The sequence below is a fragment of the Tenrec ecaudatus genome, chromosome X (assembly GCF_050624435.1).
Source record: "Tenrec ecaudatus isolate mTenEca1 chromosome X, mTenEca1.hap1, whole genome shotgun sequence".
NCBI lineage: Eukaryota > Metazoa > Chordata > Mammalia > Afrosoricida > Tenrecidae > Tenrec > Tenrec ecaudatus.
The window spans coordinates 109779352-109800890 of NC_134548.1; the positions used below are offsets into that span (position 1 = coordinate 109779352).

The 21539-nt window shown below is 42.1% G+C and overlaps 1 protein-coding gene across 2 annotated transcripts in view; it reads right to left on the reverse strand.

Annotated features, from left to right (window-relative positions):
* The window catches only part of BTK (Bruton tyrosine kinase), a 36699-nt gene extending 30959 nt beyond the window's left edge, over positions 1–5740 (reverse strand). Inside the window, exons 1-3 of one of the 2 annotated variants that reach the window (XM_075538941.1) lie at positions 5576–5740; positions 4987–5085; positions 1284–1352 (exon numbers count right to left, since the gene is read on the reverse strand). In XM_075538941.1, the coding sequence (XP_075395056.1) occupies positions 1284–1352; positions 4987–5085; positions 5576–5716 (309 nt within the window). In that variant the 5' untranslated portion in view covers positions 5717–5740. The remainder of the gene's footprint in view (positions 1–1283; positions 1353–4986; positions 5086–5575) is intronic. The other variant, XM_075538940.1, reaches the window with a different exon arrangement.
* Between the last annotated feature and the right edge of the window lie 15799 nt (positions 5741–21539).

Consider the following 21539-nt stretch of genomic DNA (forward strand, 5'->3'; position numbering starts at 1 on the left):
AGCTAATTTTTAATTTGTGGCTATTTTCCCCCATCTTGCATAGTGTCTTCCCATCACCAGCATTAGCCGAAATAACCTAAGCTTGGAACCGCGAATTTACTGCAAAAAGGATCAAGTATATTAAGCATTCTCATCAAATCAACCTAGCAGTCAGTATATTCTGAACACATACCATGTATATCATGCTAAGTGTTGTGGAGGTATATGAAAAATATATAAGGTGTTGTTCCAAACCTTATAGAATTCATAGATATCATATGGTGGATTCTAAAATACACAGTAATTTTGGTTTTATACAATTTTGAATGATAAAATATACATTATTATTGGATTATCTGCTGTTTAGCATTATCCACTGGTCCAGTTAAATATTATCTTGTTGAAAGACAATGGCAGGGCAAATCATGTCTAAAGCATTCCTCCTTCACAGGCTTTGCAAACTGTCAGGCAGTGAGGGGCATGAACAAGATCCTTTTATATTTTTCTTTTGCTTGTTAGTCATGCTGTGCTCATAAATCCATGACAGAAAGCCCCCTCCCCTGAGACTTTCCACTTCCTTTTCTGGCTTTCACTGTTGCAAAGGCTGCTGTGTTAATGACACGTGGTCTATAGAGTTCTCAAGACATACTCCCACAACCATCGAGTTGCTCGGGACATAATCAAGCCTAATTGAAGATTAAATGTTAAGCCCTTGTTCTCCTTTAGGGCTTACACTGCATCTACCAAATTGATGTCAATGTGACTTTTCAGTCAATCCAGACTAGAATAGAATTTAGGCTCATGTGTAAGTCTAATACACCTTCCTCGTACCAAACTTCCTAGTATCACTCCTTCCCTCCCCTGTTCTGCCTTTTCAACCCACATAACCACCATTAGACAGATAGGCAGAACCAGAAGGAAGTGAAATGCTCACTCAACGAACGAACAGAGCATCTTTCTCAATGCAGATATCATAGAAATGACAAAGTACTAGCATAAAGGTTATTAAGAATATTCTTTGAAGTATGGGGACTAAATGACACACTATATTAGGTTTAGGGAGAAGGAAAGAAAAGGAAGGAGGGAGGGAAGGAAGGAAGGTAAGAGAGGGAGGGAAGGAGGGAGAAAGGAAGAAAGAAAAGTACACATTCTCAGCTCATCCTAATCTCATTTCTCAGTCCAGTTTCCCGATTCACCTAATTTCTGTTTACTAGGACTTAGTATCCTTCTTTCTGCCCTATATAACATGCTTAATAATTATATTACAGGTTCCCTTGGAGAGGTGGTGGGAGTAAATGACTCACCTGGAAAGGGTAAGGGAACCTTTCAATGATTGAAATCTGTTCCATTTCACTGGACTCTTCACCCCTTCTCTGTAATGGAAGAAGAAAACACATGGTTACTGGCTGATGAAGGATCCTTTTTGGGATTTCCTCTGGAATGGCAAGTCCTTTGCAAAGGCAATAGAAGGCCTCCCTAGGAAACCATTAACCACTACATTTGTCAGGGTGGGTGGGAAGGATTGTGTAGCTATTTCTCCCCATTGCCATAGGTATCATATAGGACAGAGTAGAATTGCCCCTTTTAGTTTCTTAGGCTATATATCTTTTGGGGAGCAGAAAGCCTCATCTTCCTCCTACCGAGTGACTAGTGGTTTTGAACTGCTGACCTTTTGGTTAGTAGCCCAATGTGTAACCACTGTATCACCAAGGCTTGCCTCATATGCCAAAGTAAATTTCAGATGGATTCAAGAGCTTGCTATAAAACAAATAAATAAATGATAAAGAGCTTACTATAAAAAATAAAACTATGGATAACAGAAAATAGGTGTCTATACAATCTTTATAGAATGCTAAAGGTTAGAATTATTAAGAAAAAAGATTAACTAATTGGATGACATATACTTTCAAACCCTAGTATAGCTGGAAACTTTACAAATAGAATCCAAAGATAAGGGAAAATCTTAAAAAATACTTTGAACATACATTGCAGTTAAAGAATTGAATTGTTGATATATCAGAACCTCTTAAGATGACTAGGAATGAAGGCAACCTTCTCAAAGAAAAATAGGTAAAAAATTAGAAGGCAACTTACAAGTTAAAAAACATAAATGATCAGTAGATAAACAAATGTTCAACCTTACTAGTAATAGTAAAAAATACAATTAGTTGGCAATGAAATACCATTTTATTGGCTGTCAAAATTACTAATATTGAAGATCAATTATAACATCAGATATTGGAAAGAATATGGAAAACTACACACTAACATATAAAAAGCTAATAGAAGTATATGAAATTCAAATTATCCTTCTAGAAAATGAAATAGAATAAAAAGATAAAAATAACCAAGGTGTACGAGTTGGCCACAGAAACCACAGCCTCTACTAGCCTGAGACTACTACCAACCACTCTGCTAGGCAAGGCCATTGACTGTCCTGGTCAGAATAGGAAAATGTAGCACAAAAAATAAAACCATAAAAAGGACTAGAGTTACTGGTCTGACAGAGGCATGTGGAACCTCTGAGACAATGGCCTTAAGACACCCTTCAAACCCGGAACTGAACCCACTCCTGGAGGTCACCTCTCAGCCAAACATAGACAGAGTGCTAGAGTGAATGGTAACACTGGTGAGAAACATGCTTTGCATAACTATCAACCATATGACACCAAACGGGCAGCATTTGCTCAAAAACCAAGTTCAGAATGGAGGAAAGATGGGTGAAATGGAAGCAGGCCACCAAGGTAGAAGTGAGAAGAGTGCAGTTGAGGGACTGCAACTCCTGTCACAAGACATCATGTACATGAATTGGTAACTGGGGAACAATTTGCCCTGGAAGCTTTCATGCACACCACAATCAAATGCTCAAGTAATAATGATATTGAAGGTGCACAGAATTCATAAGGAGAACAAAATTCCATATCTAGGAATTTATTATGAGGAAAAGAATACAAACACTACACAAGGATGTTCCCCTCGGCGTAGTTTATAATGTCTACTAATTGGAAACAGCCTAGATGTGTAAGTAGTAGGAGAGTGGATAAATAAATTATAATATGTCCATCAAAAGGAACCTATATAGTCATTAATATTGGGTTATTAAGAAGTCTTGTCATGGGGAAAAAGTTTACTATATGTTGTTAAACTGAAAAATTAGGTTACAAAACAAGCTATGGACCATGATTCTAAGTTCGAAACATAGACCATACCTGTAAGCATGAGTGTTGGCGGATGTATGAATTGAGTCTATGTATTTATTAGTAGAGGAAAACATCTGTCAGTCTAGACACCGAAATGTTACTAGTTGTGTTAGCTGAGTGGTGGGATTGTGAATGCTTTTTCACTTTCTTTTCTGTGTTTTTAAAACATCTTCTAGACTTCCTACAATAAGTATTACTCTTGGAGTCCAGGAGTCTTGGTGGCATGATGGTTGAGTGCTCAGCTGCTAATTGAAAGGTTGGAAGTTCAAATCTACCCAATTGTTTCTCTCAAGAAAGATATGACAATCTGCTCCCCAAAAGAGCACAGCCTAGACAACCCCATGGGGTAGTTCTACGGTGTCACATGGGGCCGCTATGTGTCAGAGTCAACTCAAATGGCACCCAGGAACAACAGACGCATTCTTGTAATGGAGGAAAAACAATAAACGTTTTGTTTTGTTTTTAAATCAACTCAAAAGTCAGGGATACTGTGCCTTGGAGAAGCTCAAAGGAAACAAGAGGAGAATGAACAGTGAGATCATCAAAGAATCTCCTAGTCTCAATTACTTAGAATTGCAGCATTGAAACCACTCAGGGTGCTACATTTTCTCCTGGTAACTGAGGGATTAAAACTAACCATCTCGTGCCCGGTTATCGAAAGAGATAGTGTCTGGGGTCTTAAAGGCTTGAAGGTGAACAAGCGGCCTTCTAGCTCAGAAGCAAAAAAGTCCACATGGAAGAAGCACAGCAGCCTGTGCGATCACAAGGTGCCAAAGGGACCAGGTATAAGGCATGAAAAAAAAAAGAATATATATATATATATATATATATATATATATATATATATATATATATATATATATATATATATATATATATATATATATACCATAGTGAATGAAGGAGGAAGTGCAGAGTGGAGACCCAAGGCCCAATTGTCGGCCACTGGAGATCCCCTCATAGAGGGGTTTAGGAGAGGAGATGGGTCAGTCAGGGTGTGAGGTAGTACCGATGAAGAACACAGCTTTCCCTCAGATCCTGGATGCTTCCTCCCCCCAACTACCATGATCCGAATTCTACCTTGTAGGACTGGATAGGGCAGAGGTTGTACACTGGTGCATATGGGAGCTGGAGGCACAAGGAATCCAGGGTGGACGATACCTTCAGGACCAGGGGTGTGAGGGGTGATGCTGGGAGAGTGGAGGGTGAGTGGGTTGGAAAGGGGGAACTGATTACAAGGATCTACATGTGACCTCCTCCCTGGGAGATGGACGGCAGAGAAGGGGGGGAAGGGAGACTCCGGATAGGGCAAGATATGACAACATAACAATCTATAAATTATCAAGGGCTCATGTGGGAGGGGGGAGCGGGGAGGGAGGGGAAAAAATAGAGGACCTGATGCAAAGGGCTTAAGTGGAGAGCAAATGCTTTGAAAATGATTAAGACAAAGAATGTACGGATGTGCTTTAAACAATTGATGTATGTATATGTATGGATTGTGATAAGAGTTGTATGAGCCCCTAATAAAATGTAAAAAAAAAAAAACTAACCATCTCAGATCAGTTGGAAAACTTCGTTTGTCATCATTTGAAAGTTGGTGTTATAAGGTTTTCTGATTAAGTGCCGTGCTCGACCTCTGGGGGAAAGATACTGAGACTCGGTAAAAGCAGTGCGTGGTAGAGAGTGAAGCAGTTTCCAAGGGTGTTCTATTGTGCCCTCCTGCTTGACAGGAGTCACATGTTCCAAATTTCCCAAAGCCAATCTCTCCCCAGCTCTGCGCCCTTTCTCTTTCTCAATGTTTTCTTACCGGAATCTGTCTTTCAGGCGGAGGGTTTTTTTCAGGAACCACTGTTTCAACGCAGGTGATCTTCTCAACATCTATTGAACCCTTCTTACTGCCTCTTCTCTGAGGACGAAGGAGGAAGAAAATGGAAAGCGATTGAGTGATTCAGCAACCAGGTGGTTCTATTTTATTATGTAATCATGCTGCAGAGTAGAGAGGATGATACTCACACTCTATATCACGATCTGTCATTTTGAAGAAGAAAAAACCCCAAACTTTCAGATCTAGCAATCTAACTGTCTCTGACTATCTGATGGGGGACAAATAATATAGAAAAGTACATGATAGCGTGCGTGTGTTTATCAGAAGAATTAAGGAAGCAATTTCTAACCCTTAGATTTCATCCACCACAGTCGTTTAAGGAGGGACCACCAAGTGCCAGACTCTAGGTTAAGGTCGCCTCCTTGACTTCTTAACAACTCTGAAGTCTTGTCCCAGCTTAGCAGTAGCTAGGAATGTACATAGGTTCATCCCACCTCCCTCTTTCTACCTTCTCCCCAAGGAAGCTCTGAGCGGTCTATGAAACTCAGGATTTCAGGGCAGAGGAACTTACCCCACGATCAAAGTCATATTCATAGTAGGAAAGCTTCTGTACAGTCAAGAGAAAGAGGCGCTTCTTGAAGTTTAAAGGTGATGTTTTCTTTTTCTGCTGGGATCGCTTCAGGAAGATGCTCTCCAGGATCACTGTAGCCATAGCTGCTGCTTTCTGGAGCTCACTTGTGTGCTGTTGATAATGAAAGTTCCTGAGGACACAGGGCATTAATTCTCATCCCTCCTGGTTCCACCTCAACCTCGCCACCTGCTTTCAAATGGAACAGAAATGTGCAATGCTAACAAAGAGCCTTCTGACCACTTTGGCATCCTCCTTCCACAGCTCCATCTCTGGCAACTTTCAGATAGGATGGATGCGCTTTGAATTGGGGCAATTGGTCTGACATTGTGAGGTCATGCAAACTGGATCTTGGTCTCACGTACCATACAGTAAGTACAATGATCAAAGCAAGAAAATGAACGCACTGATGACAAATGATATAGACCTGTGTGCTTGGTAATGTCTACGAGCAGTTTTAAAATACCAGTTACTATTGAGTTGACTAGGAGCCCTGGTGGCATAGTGGGTTACAAGTTGAGCTGCTAGCCACAAAGTCAGCAGTTCTAACCCACCAGTCTCTCCATGGGAGAAACATGAGGTTTTCTACCCTCATGAAGATTTACAGTCTCGGAAATCCATGGAGGAGGCGCTACCCTGGCCTGTAGGGTTGCTGTGAGTCTGAGTTGACTCTATGGAGTCAATTGAGTTGACTCTGACCCCTAATGAGCCCATGGGCATTAGAGTAGATTTGTGTCCCATAGGATTTTCCGTAGCTATGACCAGTCAGAAAAAGCTCTTCTTCCATGGAGCCTCTAGGTAGGATCAAACTTCCAGTTAGCAGCCAAGCTTCTTAACTGTTAGTACCACCCAAAGACACTGTGTTTACATTAACCAGCCTTTTATGCTACTTGTAAGTAGAATCTGTGAGCAGCAAGTGCCTTGGTGCAGCTGTTGACTCTGCTATCCCCAGAAGGGATCATCGCAGGTGTCAGAACTCCACTGAGGCAGATATTGGACTTTCAGTTCCCAGTTTCCTAGACAGTAAATTTAATTTTTCAAACAATGTCCCATTGGGGTCTGTAACCAAGGGGTCTCATAAGGATATGGAGGCTGCACCTGCAATCATGGACAATATACTAACTGCCACCCAACCGATTTTGCCCAGCACCCACTGAGCTACAAAGGAGGAAAGCTTTATTGTAACGTTGCAAAGAAAAAAGGGGGGAAGTAGGGGACAGGAGAGGGTTTCTGTTTTGTTTGGAACCTTAACATTTGCTGGTTTTTTTCATGTGGGCCTAGATTAGTTTGCTTAGGCAGCACAGGCAAAGGTGGCGCAACAGTCTCTCTGCTGTAGACGTCCACTCTTATCATTCAGAAAAGCGTCGTCAGTTGTTTCGCCACTTCAAATATATAGGACCCAAGAAAGCTTCAGTTTAGATAACTGGAACAAAGGAAGATGAGGAAAGTTGCAGAAAAAGCACCATCGGGTTGTTTCCTCCCTCTGCCTTCTTTTTTTTTTTTTTACTTTGAATTTTAAAATTATTTGAAAATGACAGAAAAGTTGCAGAAACAGTACAGACTTCCCATCTAGCCTTCAACCCATTTCCTCTAACGTTAACATCTCATATACTATACAGTACAATGATCAAAGCAAGGAAAACGAACAAGTGTACAATGCATAGATTGCGTAGAGGGTTCTGAAAGTTGGGCTGCTAAACACATAGCAGTTTGAACCTACCACTTGCTCCACAAGAGAAAGATGAGCCTTTCTGCTCCCGTGAAGATTTACAGCCTCTGAAATGCACAGGGGTAGTTAGATCTACTTGGCCCTACAGGGTCACTATGAGTCAGAATTGACTTGGCAGTTGGTTCAGTAGAGATTAAACTACCAATCCTACACTGGTGACAACGTCCCCACTTTGGTTTATTTTCTGTTTCCGGAACCAATCCAGATGTCACACCACCACTGTTTTTTAGTTGTTCACACAAAGCAATATATCATGTCAGTTGTTCACTTGCAGTTCATGCATGATCTTGTATTACTTATTCCAAGACTTTCATTAGAATGATAACATGAAAAAATCAATTAAGCCACACACATTCCAAAAATAAAGCACTTAAAATTACCAGCCCCACCACCAAGTTTTGCTAGCATTCGGGGTTATTTCCTTTAGACTTTAATTTATTTTTTTAACCAAACTCCTTATGCTTTTGGTGGCCCCGTGGAAGTAGAATAAATTAAATTTGGAATTTGTTTTTTTTTCTGCTCCTCCACCACAGATGATTACTCACACTAGGCAAACAAAAGAATGGTTATTTTCGAAGGCTGAGGCTATCCACATCATTATTTTGCTCTTTCCTGTGGTGTAGAAGGTGGGGAGACAAAAATAGATGAAAGGAACACCAAGGATGTTCAGAATGATCACATTGCCATTCCCCGCCTCTGTCTCCTTGTGGCACCTTCGTTCTATGTTGTCTAAATGACCCTTTGAGAAAAATGGGGTAAAGAGAACATCTTTTCTCACACAATGACTCCCTCATTTAAGTAGTTTCTCATTGAAATGACAAACGGATAGAGGTAACAATCAATCGGAGTCCTCTTCAGCTCAAATCCCAAGGAGGTTCCTATTAACATTAGAAGTCTGCTACTTTAGAAGCAGTCTTTTAGCCAGAAATAATCCTGGGCGTGGCAAACTATTAACAAGCTCAAGCTTATTCACAAGCTTTTGGTAAAGCCAGAAAGTTGAAGGCTCAAGCCCTTCAGAGGTACCTTGGAAAAAAATGTCAGGCAATCTACTTCCAAAAAAATTCACCCGTTGAAAACCATACAGAGCTCAGTTTGGTTCTGCCACACGTGAGGTCAACAGGAGTCAAAATCCACCTGAAGACAACTCGTGAGGTGGTCACCAAGTCATTGTTCTCAGGAACTGCCACTTCCTTGCGATCTCTGTAATAATTCCGCAGTTGTTTCCACAGCGAGCTGCACTGAAGTACCTCTTCACAATGCAAGTTAGAGAAATCAACAACCCCAGTTACAGAAGACAGCAGAAACCCTAGAGAAATTTAGTGGCGTGATCAAGTAAATCCTATCAGAAACATCCACGCGAAGCACGGCCAGTTGTGTTTCTGTTAACAGAAGGAAATGCAGGCATTTTACCTTACGCGTGGTGCATGCTCTTGGGTGCACTCCCAGCCTCAGACCCAGCATCTGCTTCAATCATGGCCTCTGCTCTTATTGCCTAGAAGACATTTTCTGCTGAAAGCTGCCTTTGCTCTTTTTCTTTTTGAGAAGAAATCCAGTTTGTACAAGAGGAAGTCTTCCACTCTTTCAAGTGTCTGGGTTGGGGTAGGGTTTAGGGCTGGTCTAAGTATGAGGAAGGAAGGAAGCCTATTACTAGCCCCTCTGAGCAAAGGCATGAAATTAACTTCCCGCGCCCCTACCCACCCCTGATCATTCAGCTGGATGATTACCAGGATATCCATGGCCAGGTAAGCCCCTTCTTTGACTGATTTTCTCCCACTCCTTGTGATCCAGTCCACATACACACAGACTGAGAACGAAGAAGTTCTTCTTCCGTGCTGGCTGATCTACCCATCAGTAATGTAACAGGAGAGGGATCTGTTCTTACGGCTCCCCATGAGTTGGTGTGCAATAGTTGCCTCCAAAATAGACAGGCACTGCAGCTTCTTTGGGTCTGTGTTGTGGAAGCCCTCCTGCCCCACCCCCATCCAATTAAAAAAAAAAAAAAAACAATGTCAGCAGCCTACAGTATATTTGACCACAAGAGATGCACACACAGGGCTGGCTTTGCTCTGGGGGCGGGGAGTGGAAAAGGAAATGACATGACTGTTATATATACGCACATGAGCGTGGACACACATATGGACTACTGTTTATATAGAGAAAGAGAGTGAAGGAGGAAAATTAATAGAACTGTTCAGGCTTCTTCATTTAAAATAGAGTCCCACAGACCTGGAATTATGAATGCTTTTTGTTTATTTGCTAGAGTGTTTCTCTTTTTATTCAATCTTTTTTTTGGTCTCCGTTATTGTTGGTTTGCCTACCTATATAAGACAGGAATGGGAAGCAAGCCCGAGGAGAAAGCAACAGTGCCAATGGTTCTGGAGGGACTTGGGGGGAGGAGGAGACAAGGGAAGGGAGCGGTGAGCAAAGGCCACCACAGACAGGGGAACAACTAGAGAATTAAAATCAACAGCGAGGAGAATGTTGAGATTCTGGTGGTGTTGGAACAACAGCGATCTAGCTGAGAGAAATTACTAAGAAACAGATGAAGGGCAAGCATGATGGTGGGACAGAAGGAAGGTAAAAGGAAAGAGAGGAAAGATCTAGGAAGCAAAGTTATGGCTAGAGGTGTAAACATAGGTGTGTACATATGTAAATTTAAATTCATTAAAATAGAGGTATTTGTGCTTCACACAATGCATGGATGGATGGATTGTATGTACACAATGATCAACACATAACCACACCCCCCCACATGGGGATGAACAACAGAAACTGTGGGGGAAGGGAGACAGCGGTCAGTACAAATATGAAAATAATAATTTATAATTTATCAAGGGGTCAGCAGGGGGGATGGAAGAGGGAGGGGAAAAAGGGAGGGGCTGGTACCAAGGGCTCAAATAGAAAGTAAATGTCTAGAAAAGAATGATGGCAGCATATGTACAAATATGCTTGATACAATTAAGGTATGGATTGTCATAAGAGCTGTAAGAGCCCCCAATAAAATGATCTTTAAAAATAATTAAATAGAGTCCGAGATAGGGAGGGTTAAAGTGTGCCTGACCCCAGTCATTCTACACTAAACTGCCTCCTATGCAGGTGAAAGTTGGACATTGAATAAACAATACTGAAGAAGATTTTGGTGCTGGTGAATAACATTGAAAGAGCCATGGACAAACAAATCTGTCTTGGGAGAAGTATAGCCAGAGTGTTTCTTAGAGGTAAGGATAGCTAGAATTTATATCATGTACTTTGGGCATGTTGTCAGGAGACAGCAGTCCCTGGAGGAGGACATCATGCTTGGGAAAGTGAAGGGGCAGCAGAAAAGAGGAAGGCCCTCGACAGTGGCTACAATAATGGGCTCGAGCATAGGAATAATTGTGAGGATGGCGATATTTGGTTCTGTTGTACATAGGATCGCTATGAATCACACTCGATTCGGTGGCACCTAACAACCACCACACAACAATGAACTGAAAGGTTGGTGGTTTGAAGCAGCCCAAAGGCATCACCAAAGAAAAGATCTGATAATCTTCCCATAAAGATGACAGCCAAGGAAACCCTCTGGAGCAATGCCTTAAAGGAATGAGTCACTGGGCTTGGGGGCTCAGGACCATAGCCTTGGACTACACCAAAGTCAATTGGCACAAGATAGGTCACAAAGAAAATGTTCTACATCCTACTTTGATAAGTAACCTTGGGAGTCGGCAACACTAGTGAGCAGCCAATCTAAGGAGTAACAATTGGGTGTTCCCCAACTGGAGCAAATACAAGGGGGAGAAAATCAAAGACTCGTGGAAAAAACTAGTCTAATAGACTAATGCAGTGGTTCTCAACCTGTGTGTCTCGACCCCTTTGAGAGTCCAACATCCCTTTCACAGGGGTTGCCCAATTCATCGCAGTGGCAAAATTCCAGTTATGAAGTAGCAATGAAAATCCTTTTATGGTTTGGGGGGGTCACCTCAACATGAGGAACTGTATTAAAGGGTCGCAGCATTAGGAAGGTTGAGAACCACTGGCTAATGGATCATTTCAACATCGATCTCCATGACCCCGAGACCAGAGGAATTAAATGGTGACCAGTTAGACTACCAACTTCTCTGAACAGGATGCCATTTAGCAGGTCCTGGATAGAGTTGGAGAAGAATGTGAAACTGAACTCAAATAATTAAAAAAAAACAAGGCTTATTGGTCAGAGAGAGACCAGTGGAACTCCCAAGACTATTTGCCCTTAGTCACCTTTCAGGCTAGGAACTGAACTCACCCTTATGGTTTAATTTGCAGCCGAAGAACAGAGAGAGCTAGAAGGTGAACAACAACACTAGGGAAGGACATACTCCTCATAGTAATCCACCATTTGAGGGCAAAAGGGCAACATTTACTCAGGGACAAAGTTCAGAAGGCAGGAAGGGTTAGAAACATAGGGAGGAAGTGGGATAGGTGATATTATCTTGTAAGGATTGCATTCAATGATACGAAACAAAATATGTACGATCTGTTGAATGAAAAAATATATTTGATCTATAAACCACGTAATTTACAATAAAAAATGGATCTCAATATTATGCTTCCTAGGAGGAAGCTTGCAAAAATTTGTGGGAAAATGTCATTTTTAATTCTAATTTTCTATGAACTTTAGAAAAAATGTTTTATTGGCATATAATTCACATATAGTACAATTCAATAGTTCAATCACATCAAGAAGAGTCATACAATTTAACTACAGTTTTAAAACTTTTTCTTCATTCTAGTATTTATCATTATTAGCTTCCCATTTCCCTCCAACCTCCCCTGCCACACTCCCAAGAGACCATTAATCCAGTTACTGTCTCTATAGATTTACCTATCCTGGATTTCATGAACAGAAAAACATTTTTCAAAACCAACACCAACAACAATAATAATAACTTAATAAAACAAATGAAAATCTGAATTGAAAATCACGCAGCAAATATAAAAATTAGAACAAATTTAAAGTGGGCCATAAGGGAGATCAAATGATAAAGTGCTAAACTTTCACCTCATTGCATCTGCAGTAATCCATTTTCCAATGCAGTCTGCATGATAGCGAGGCTATTCCCATCCATGGCCTGTGGTGAGAGGGCATTCTCTAGGGCAGCGGTTCTCAACCTGTGGGTCGCAACTTCTTTGGGGATCAAATGACCCATTCACAAGGGTCACCCAATTCATCACAGTAGCAAAATGACAGTTATGAAGTATCAATGAAAGTAATTTTTTGTTTGGGGATCACCACAACATGCGGAACTGTATTAAAGGGCCACGGCATGCATGAAGAAGGCTGAGAACCACCTGCTCTAGCAGCTTAATCCACATGTTATTTCCCTTTCTTCAAAAACAAACAAACCGAAACAGTGGGTCAAAAGGGAGATCTAGTGATAAGATATTACATTGTAACTTAACTAGGTATGTCATAATCAACTCTACAGTGCTCTCTGTCTGATAACAAAGCTATTCATGTCCCTCAATCACGATCAGAGGGCGTCCACTGGAGGCTCAATTCACGTGTGGACCCTGCAAATGGATTTTGGGCTTCCACTGTCATCCATAGCCTTCTGTAAACCACGTGTTCACAATTTAACCTCTGATACCATTGCCTCCTTTGCATTTGGATTTTATTATTTAAAATCCTTGGATGGCAGAGACTGGGGTGCTTCTTCCATGTGGATTTAGATGACGCCCCTAGAATATGAAACTACAATTGCTCAACAGGGGAAAATGCAGAACAGATTTTCAAATGGTCGTGTACCTCATACTTTCTGAAGCCATGGAGGATGGATGAAGCCCTGAAATTTATTGCTCTGGGTTACTCTTTAAATCAAAAGCATCCCCTGAAGGCTTCTTAAGATCAAACAATAGTAGCTTAACCAGTAAAGAATGACTGCCTTGTGCACTGTTCTCTTATAAGAACTATCCATATAGAAGCAAATTGACACTAGCAACTTGAAGAAAGTAGAGAGGAATCATACTGCCCTTGAGTGGACCCCAACTTTTAGTGAACCTACAGCACAGAGCCGAACTCCTCCCTGGGGTTCCGGAGACTACATCTTTACAGGAGCACAAAGAACCACCTTCAGCTGGCAGGTTTGTACTGCTAAGCTTTCAGTTAAGCAGTTCTATGCTTACCTGACATCAAGACCAGGGGTCCCTGATAAGACATTTAAGGGCTCAGTAAATTTATGGTAACGGGGGAAGAATTTGGAAAAGGGGATGAGAACGGTTGCCCAACCTGAAGAATGTAATCAATATAACAGAAGTGTACGTGGAGAAAATGATGAACGTTGTGCTGTGTACTTTTTTCAACAACGAACAAAATCAATTAAAAAAACAATGACTGGGTAGTGGACAGTAATTAAACCAACGATCCTTTGTATTTCTGAACCATGTACATGTATGATCTACTCCAAAAATAATAATGAATTAAAATAATAATGCATTTAATTGAAAAGTGTTCAGACAAGCAAACCCACCCTACACATGTACGGATTTTCACAAGACCACTGTGTGGGTTTCTCAGACCCCTACTGAGCAGCGGAATCCAGAAAATGCTAAGTAAAGAGCCAGCCTTCACACAAACTGTGGTGGAGGAGTAGCATGAAGACCACCTGAAAAATCAGTAAATGCCATCAGGTTTGGTTCCCACATTTGCTCTTGTTAAGATAAAACACTGTTGTGGATAACACCAGAGGAAAACTCAGCAAAACAGCCTGCTTATGATTGGGAAAAACACAAGATGGTAGCTAGAAGTAACCAATCAATCCACTGATACCTAGTCAGAATATTCAGGAAGTGGGTGTTTTCTCCTTATTATTTCTTCTTCTTCTCCTTCTCCTTCTCCTCCTCCTCCTCCTCCTCCTCCTCCTCCTCCTCCTCCTCCTCCTTCTTCTTCTTCTTCTTCTTCTTCTTCTTCGCACTTCTTCATTGAGCAGTCCCCTTTCTCTACTCAGGGTCAGAGCAGGGAACCATCATTGTTCTCAATTCAATCTTCACAATAGCAGATGAGGAAAGTGAGAATGGGGGAGGGTAATTTGCCCAACACCTGTGACATGATTAGCTCTAAGACGGTTGCTTCTATTGCTTGAATGAGTGCCTTAGATGAAGTAGGATGCCATCCACCTTTGTACCAGTATCAAAGAAATAGGTCCTCGTGGCAAAGGGGGTTTGGGATAGGTTGCTAATCAAAAAGTTGGTGATTCAAATCCTCCCAGTGACTTCCCAAAAGAAAGGTCTGGCAATCAGCTACTGTAAAGATTGCATCCACGAAACCCTGATGGAGCAGTTCTACTGTGTGATAAAGGAGGTCGTCATGAGGTGGAATCAACTCACCAGTTTTGGTTTGGGGCTTATCATCAAAGAGCAACTGTGACCGAGCCCTCTGCATCTTCTGGGAACATGCCGAAAGAGAGGAATTGGTGGTCAAAGTGGCGATAACAGAGGTCAGGGTTTTGGGGGCGCCTGAGGAGCTCCCTTGATGTGATGTCTTACTCATCGAGTTGCTAACCAAAAGGGCAGCAGTTGGAAATCACCAGCTGCTTTGCAGAAGAAACATGAGGCTTTCTACTCCCGTAAGATGTGCAGGCTCGGCAACCCATAGGGGCAGTTCCAGACTGTCCAACTGGGTCACTATGAATTACAGTCAACTCAAGGGCAGTAAGTTTGGTTTGGGGGAGCACTTGCCTCGAGGACTTTAAGTCCATTCTTCTTGGTTCAATCATGGCTAACGAAGATAAAAGAGAATCGACTGGCATTTGGAAAATGTGGGTGGAACAGTGATAACTGGAATGGGGAAAAATTGCATGTTGATGTCCTGCAAGAAACTTAATCTTCCTCTTCAAAAACAAAGGCTGCATAGGTGTTGCAAAGCTGTTAAAGCTCTGGATAGGCCAAGTCGCAGGCACGCTTATCCCACTCAAAGATGGCGGTCAACTGTGCCGCTTGGAAGGAGTGGCTCTCCATAGTCCTGGCCCCAGTCCAATCTTCCATATCAGGCTCCTGAAGGGGCTCACTAGGCCTTTTCCAAAGCTTCTACTACAGAGCTCAACCCTTCATCTTCCCTGTTCCAGTTTCGTTCTGTTTCACTCAGATTTGTAAACAATTCAGCTCTGTTCCAATTTCAATTCTTCAGCCATGGCTAAAGAAATTCTACAATATTTCTCCAGGCTGGTAAAGCAGGCAGCTCTATCCCCAGTCCACTGTATTTTTTTCTCACAAAAAGACTCTTTCTCAGTTCATTTTCCTTCTTTAACACCTCCACAGGATGATCCCGCCTGACGGGCAGATCCTTAGAGTCATTGTGCTGCTTCTTGGGGTTTTCAATATCAGGTTTGTTGGCAGGAGCTCGCCAGTTAGCAGCAGACTGCTCTAACTAACTGTTCGCACCGTATGGCTTCCTTTCCAGGGTGTTTCGTTATTGATGGGCTGTAAACACAGGGGCTACGCGGAGGTACACCCTCTTTGCTGCCTTTGCAGTTGTTATTGCTTCCTAGGAAGGTGGTAGCACTTTGGGTGAATGTGCTTTGTTTTATGTAAAGAAATATCTCAAAATAGGCAGAAAGTATGGGCAACAGCATCACACTCTGTACGTCCCGCTTAGCATCGTAGAGTCCTCATGTTTATGCTTTGGGTGTTAGTTTAGAGAGAAAAGATTAGTCACAGACTCAAAATCCTTTCTGTATTCCCATCCACAATCTTAGTCCCTTCCTCAGAAATCTCAAATTAGCTAGGCATCTTTGAACATTTTTACTACATATGTATTAATAAGAAATATCAGTATCCATTAGCATGGGTGAAAGCTATAGTGACATCGAGTGTGCTGAGTAGAACTGCTCTCCATAGTGTTTTCAAGGCTGTGACCTTTCAGAAGAGTTCACCAGCCCTTTCTTCCAAGGTACCGCCAAGTGCCTTCTAACCACAGTCTTTTGCTTAGTTGTCACTCACTCTGAACTGTTTATATCTTGGGACTCCACATTTTTATGGAAGTGGTATGTAGCCTTTGGTCAGTTGCTCTTTTCCCTCCCTTTTCCTTTTATTTAATTAATTCCCTTTATCGATTTTTAAAATTGTCGATTAAGTGGAAGTAATTGCTCAGGGAAATATTTATAAGGTTTATTTATCTTGGCAGCTCTAGTTTATGTCCAAACTCACTGCCAGCAAGTCGATTCCGACTCAGAAATCCTACAGGTCAGAATAGAAGTGCTCTTTATGGGAGTAGAAAGCCTCATCAATCTCCCGAGGAGCAACTGGTGCTGACCTTGCGGTTAGCAGCCCAAGGTGGAACCACTAAGCTGCCAGAGCTCTTTTTCTAGTTTGTGTATTTTAATGAACTTGCATAGACATAAATTATTATATTTGAGGGATACATGGCCACTTCCTCCCCATTCTCCTACTGGTAAACATTTAAGCTATTTGTTTTCCAAGTAGAAACACATGCTGCATTAGACAATTTTGTACACATGATCATTGTTTTTTCCTGTCCAAGTGAATTCTCAGTGACTTAAAGCTGCAAACTCAGCTCTGGCTTATCTGTTGGGTGATACACTTTGTGTTATCCCTTGTTCACATTTCCAGTCTTTTCTTGCTGATATTTTCTGATGAAAACTAGTAGAATCACTAACTATTTAATTAGAGGTAGGCTATAACTGATGGGCTAAAAAAGCATTCCTCAGATTTTGGTTGAAATTTCAACCGAAAATCCCCTGGCCTTGAAACCAAAAGAGAATCATCTTGGGGAAAAGAAAAACAAAACATAGCCCGAGTTCAGAAAGCAACCTCAGTGTCTCGGTGTTTTCACTGGTAGTGAAGACCTCCAGCCAACACTCATTTTCTGGCTGTGTGCTCCCACATAAGTCCTCATCTGCCCTTGTCATTTCCAAGAGACTCTTGGCCGGGAGTTGGGGGTTGGGGGTGGGAGTCTTCCCAGTCATTTTATGTTGTTGACCCATTTTCATTTTTGTTTTTCTGAGTTTTGGAAAGCTTCGAGTCTTCTGCTCCACATTAGAGACTAGACTAGAGAATCTGACCAAGGGAGACTGGAAAGAGACCCAGAGAGTCAATCGGCAAGTGTATATTCCGCATCAGAGTGAGGGAACTATTTGGGACATTGTCCCTGTTTCCACTCCAGATGGATTTGCCCTTTGGAACTTCTCTTTCAGCTTAGCTTTTAGTCCCTGATTGAAATATTTCCACCCTAGATATCAAAATAACATGCTCATTATAGAAAAATGCTTCAGGTATGGGATACTGGAAAAATAATCAGGTATGTATAAGTTCATTATCCAGAGGTATTAATCATCCTTTGACATATTTCTGTGCATGCTTCCTTGCATAGCTATCTTATTCTTGAGATCTTAATTGTGCATACTATTTGCCACTTGCTTATTTCTCTTAACATTTTCCACCTGGCTAACCATCCTACCCACCATCTAGCCCCCCAACATACTATACCTTTTTTCCAGAAAGGATCTAAAGTTCTTGCTTATTATTCCTGAGTACTCTCCCACTTTGTTATGATTGCTCTATAAACATCATCAAGGATCCCGGGTGCTGTGCGGCTGCTGACCTCAAAGTCTGTAGTTGGAAACCACCCACTGCTCTGCAGGAGAAAGAGAAGACTTGCTACTCCCATCAACACTTACAATCTACATGTAGAAGCTGTGGAATTGGAGAATGTTTAGTTGTGTATATTTTTTTGCCAGAGTCAGAAAAAAATAATTCCATGAATAACAATGACTACCAGGAAGGAGAACATGTTCTCAAATTGAGTGTGGTGATAATTGTACAACCCTTCTGGATGTGATTGAACTATTGAATTGTGTGACATGTGCATGAAGTGCTAATAAGACTGTTGGGGGGAGAAAGAGTTGCAGTCTCAGAAACTCGCAGAGGCAGTTCTACCCTGTCCTACAGCATCACTATGACTCAGCATCGACTCAATGGGCATGAGGCAATTTTTCATATAAACAACATTGAGGTCCCTGGGTGGCACAAAGAGTTTGCCCTCAGCTAGTAACTAAAAGGCTGCTGTTTTGAACCCACCCAGAAGATCTATGGAAGAAAGACTGGCACTCTCCATACAGAGTTTCCCTCACTGCCATCAAGTCAATTCCACTTCACAATGATCCTATAGGACAGAGTACAACTGCCTCTGTGGGTACCAAAGGGTGGAACTCTTTGTGGCAGTGGAAAGCCTCGTCTTTCTTCTTAAAGATTGCAGCCAAGAAAATACTATGGAGCATAGGTCTACTTTATAACCCATGGGGTTTCCATGATCCAGTGACAGCTTTGTACTGTATATACTACATGTATGTGTGCGCATGCATGTGTGTGTAGTACACATATATACGATTTACTGAACCAAAAATTATGTGTCAAAAGAAGGATGTATACTTTTTTCCATTTTGTTATGTACTGCCAAAATTGTATCACTTTTCACTCCAAATAGCAATTTTAAAGTGTCCTCTTACTCCCCGCACCCTCATTTTCTTTCTGCTCCGTGTCTAACCTATTTTTGAAACCCAATATTTATCTGCAAAACTAGTCTGCAGTGTTTTGCAGACTAGTCTGCCTTTTCATTGAGACAGTCATCGTCAGCTTCAGTAGACTGCAACCTTTACCGTGTCTAATTTGCACTTCTCTTGGCTCTCTAGGGGTGAGTTCACACACTGCAGTTTAGTTTCATTTTAGGGAGGCAGGAGGGTTCCGTGAGCTCCTTGAGGTTCAAATGATCAACATTCGCCCTAAAGTCATCTGCTAATGGCTTTTAAAGAAGACGTGTAAGCCTGGGATTAAAGTTTCCAGGTTCTGAAAGTCCTCTAAGGCCCCCCCCCCCGCCGCCGCCCCCCCTTACTACACAGGAATCCCCAGAGAAACTGAAACGCACATGCGGCCTCAAAGCAGTTCTTCCTGCTGTTCCCTGGCTTCATTTGCATAAGCAAGCCCTTCCAGGTCAAATAGGCCAAGATTTCTTCTCTCGCTTCTTGTTGAGCACTGACTCAGTGAACATTCTTGCACTCTCTTTCTCAGGAGTTGCCAGTTTGATCTGTCGATCTGTCACTGAGGGCAAAATGGCATCTCTCTGAAAACTTAGGGGCAAGCTTTCATGCATGGGCCGTCAGAAGCCAAATTTTCCCCTTACCCCTAAGTCATTTCCTGGTGTAAGTCTCATCCACTGAAAGACAACTCAGAGGAAATTTGCCAGAACGGAAATAAGAACTCATAGTGATGATAATTAAAAATTGCCACCAATAGTCTAGCAGTGAGTGGAAAGTTATCCTGGTTCTCCCTGTGAAGAATTGTTACAAGGGATTCTAAACAAAACCATCAGCACCCACAAGCAATGTGAATTTGTACTTTCAAATCAGCCTTCCGTGTGAATCTAAAAGCGGCCAGGCTAGAAGACATAGAACTAGCCCTAAAGAATGCTCTTTCTGGTCACTGCAGGTTTCCAGGGGTATTTGCATTTTGTGGCTTATTTGGAAGATGGCATCGTTTTGAAAGACAACTGAAGCACCAGAGAGACTGTGGCAGCCTGTCTTCAGGGGCTTCGTATACAAAATGGGTCATGGAGCAGAAGTAACAACTAATAAGCCAACAGTAGCCCTAAAGGCACCTGGGGCTGACTTCCAAAGAACCATCCTTGATCTGTGTAGACTACCCCCCACCCTATCATACCTCCTGCATGCCCTGGACATTCATAGCAGGACAGAGACACTCCCAGCTTTCAGAGTGTGTAGCCAGGAAACCTAAGGATGCTTTTTTTTTTTTTAAGGATGTTCTTTTGAACAGGATCAGCAATCCCTTCTATTCTCAGCGCCTTATCATTTTCTCTAAGCAGGGACTTCTGGGAAAGCTGTCAGATCTCAGGGAAAATAAAAATAAGAGCCAACGCTAATATGTAGCACTTAGTATGCAGTAGGTCCTAATTTAAGTGAGCCCTGGTAGTGTAGTGGTTATCCGTTGGGCTGCTAACCTCAAGGAAGGTCAGCAGTTTGAAACCACCAGCTGCTCCTCCGGAGAAAGAGAAAGCTTTCTATTCCTGCAAAGTTACAGTCTCAGAAACCCACAGGGACAAGTCTACCTTGTCCTATAGAGTCATGAGCCAGAATTGACTCAATTACAGTGAATTTTATTTGTTTTTACATATATTAAAGGATGCCTGTTGTCAGATAAGTATTGAATGCTAGCAGTTCCAAACCACCAGCTGCTCCATAGAGAACCCCACACACAACAACAACAACAACAACAACAACAACAATGCCTTTGCATCAATTCCAATGCACAGCAAACCTATATAGAGTTTAAGAGGCTCTAACTCTTTCTGGGAACAGATAGCCTCATCTTTCTCCCTTGGAGTGTCTGGTGGATTCGAACCACTGACCTAGTGGTTACAGTCCCAAGGTGACTGGACAGTGCCGCCAGGGCTCCTTTTCATGGGAGAAAGATGAGATTATCTGCTCCCATGGAGATTTACAGTTTGAGAAACCCTCTATAGGGTGACCATGAGTAGAAATTAACTCAATGGCAATGGGTTTGGGTTTTGTTTTTGTCTTTTTGCTTTGGTGGCACAGTGGTTCAAGTGCACCATTGAGAACCTAGAGGTGGGCAGTTTAAACACACCAGCTGCTCCACGGTAGAAAGGTGTGACACTGTGCTTCTGTAAGCATCTCCAGCCTTGGAAACCCTATGAGGCCATTCTTCTGTGCCCCTCAGGGGCCCTATCAGTCAGAATCAACTTGAAGGTAGTGGTTTTTTTCTTTTAAAAAAACCCAAACATAGCAGCACTTTGTGTTCTCACAGCAGCCCTCTGAAGAAAGTATGAGGAGAATAGAGGGGAAGGGAACAGAGAAGGGGAAGGAAAAGGCAAGAGAAATGCAATGCAAATTGATCATCATTTATTCAGCACTGACTTTGTGCCTGGGTCTATCATAGGGAACAGAATGAGGGTGGGTATGACAATGTGGGGAGATCGGTAGAGAGAGGAAGGGAAGAATGAGGAGAAAGAGAGTGAGGAGGCAGAAAGAAATAATGAAAACAAGAGAACGGAAAGCCACGCACATGGCTGGCAGTGGTATTAGGATTCACCACAAGCTCCTAGCTTGGCCACATCGTACCTGGGCTGAGGCTGAGGCTGCCTCCTTCTTCTGACCAAGTCTCTTACCCATTATT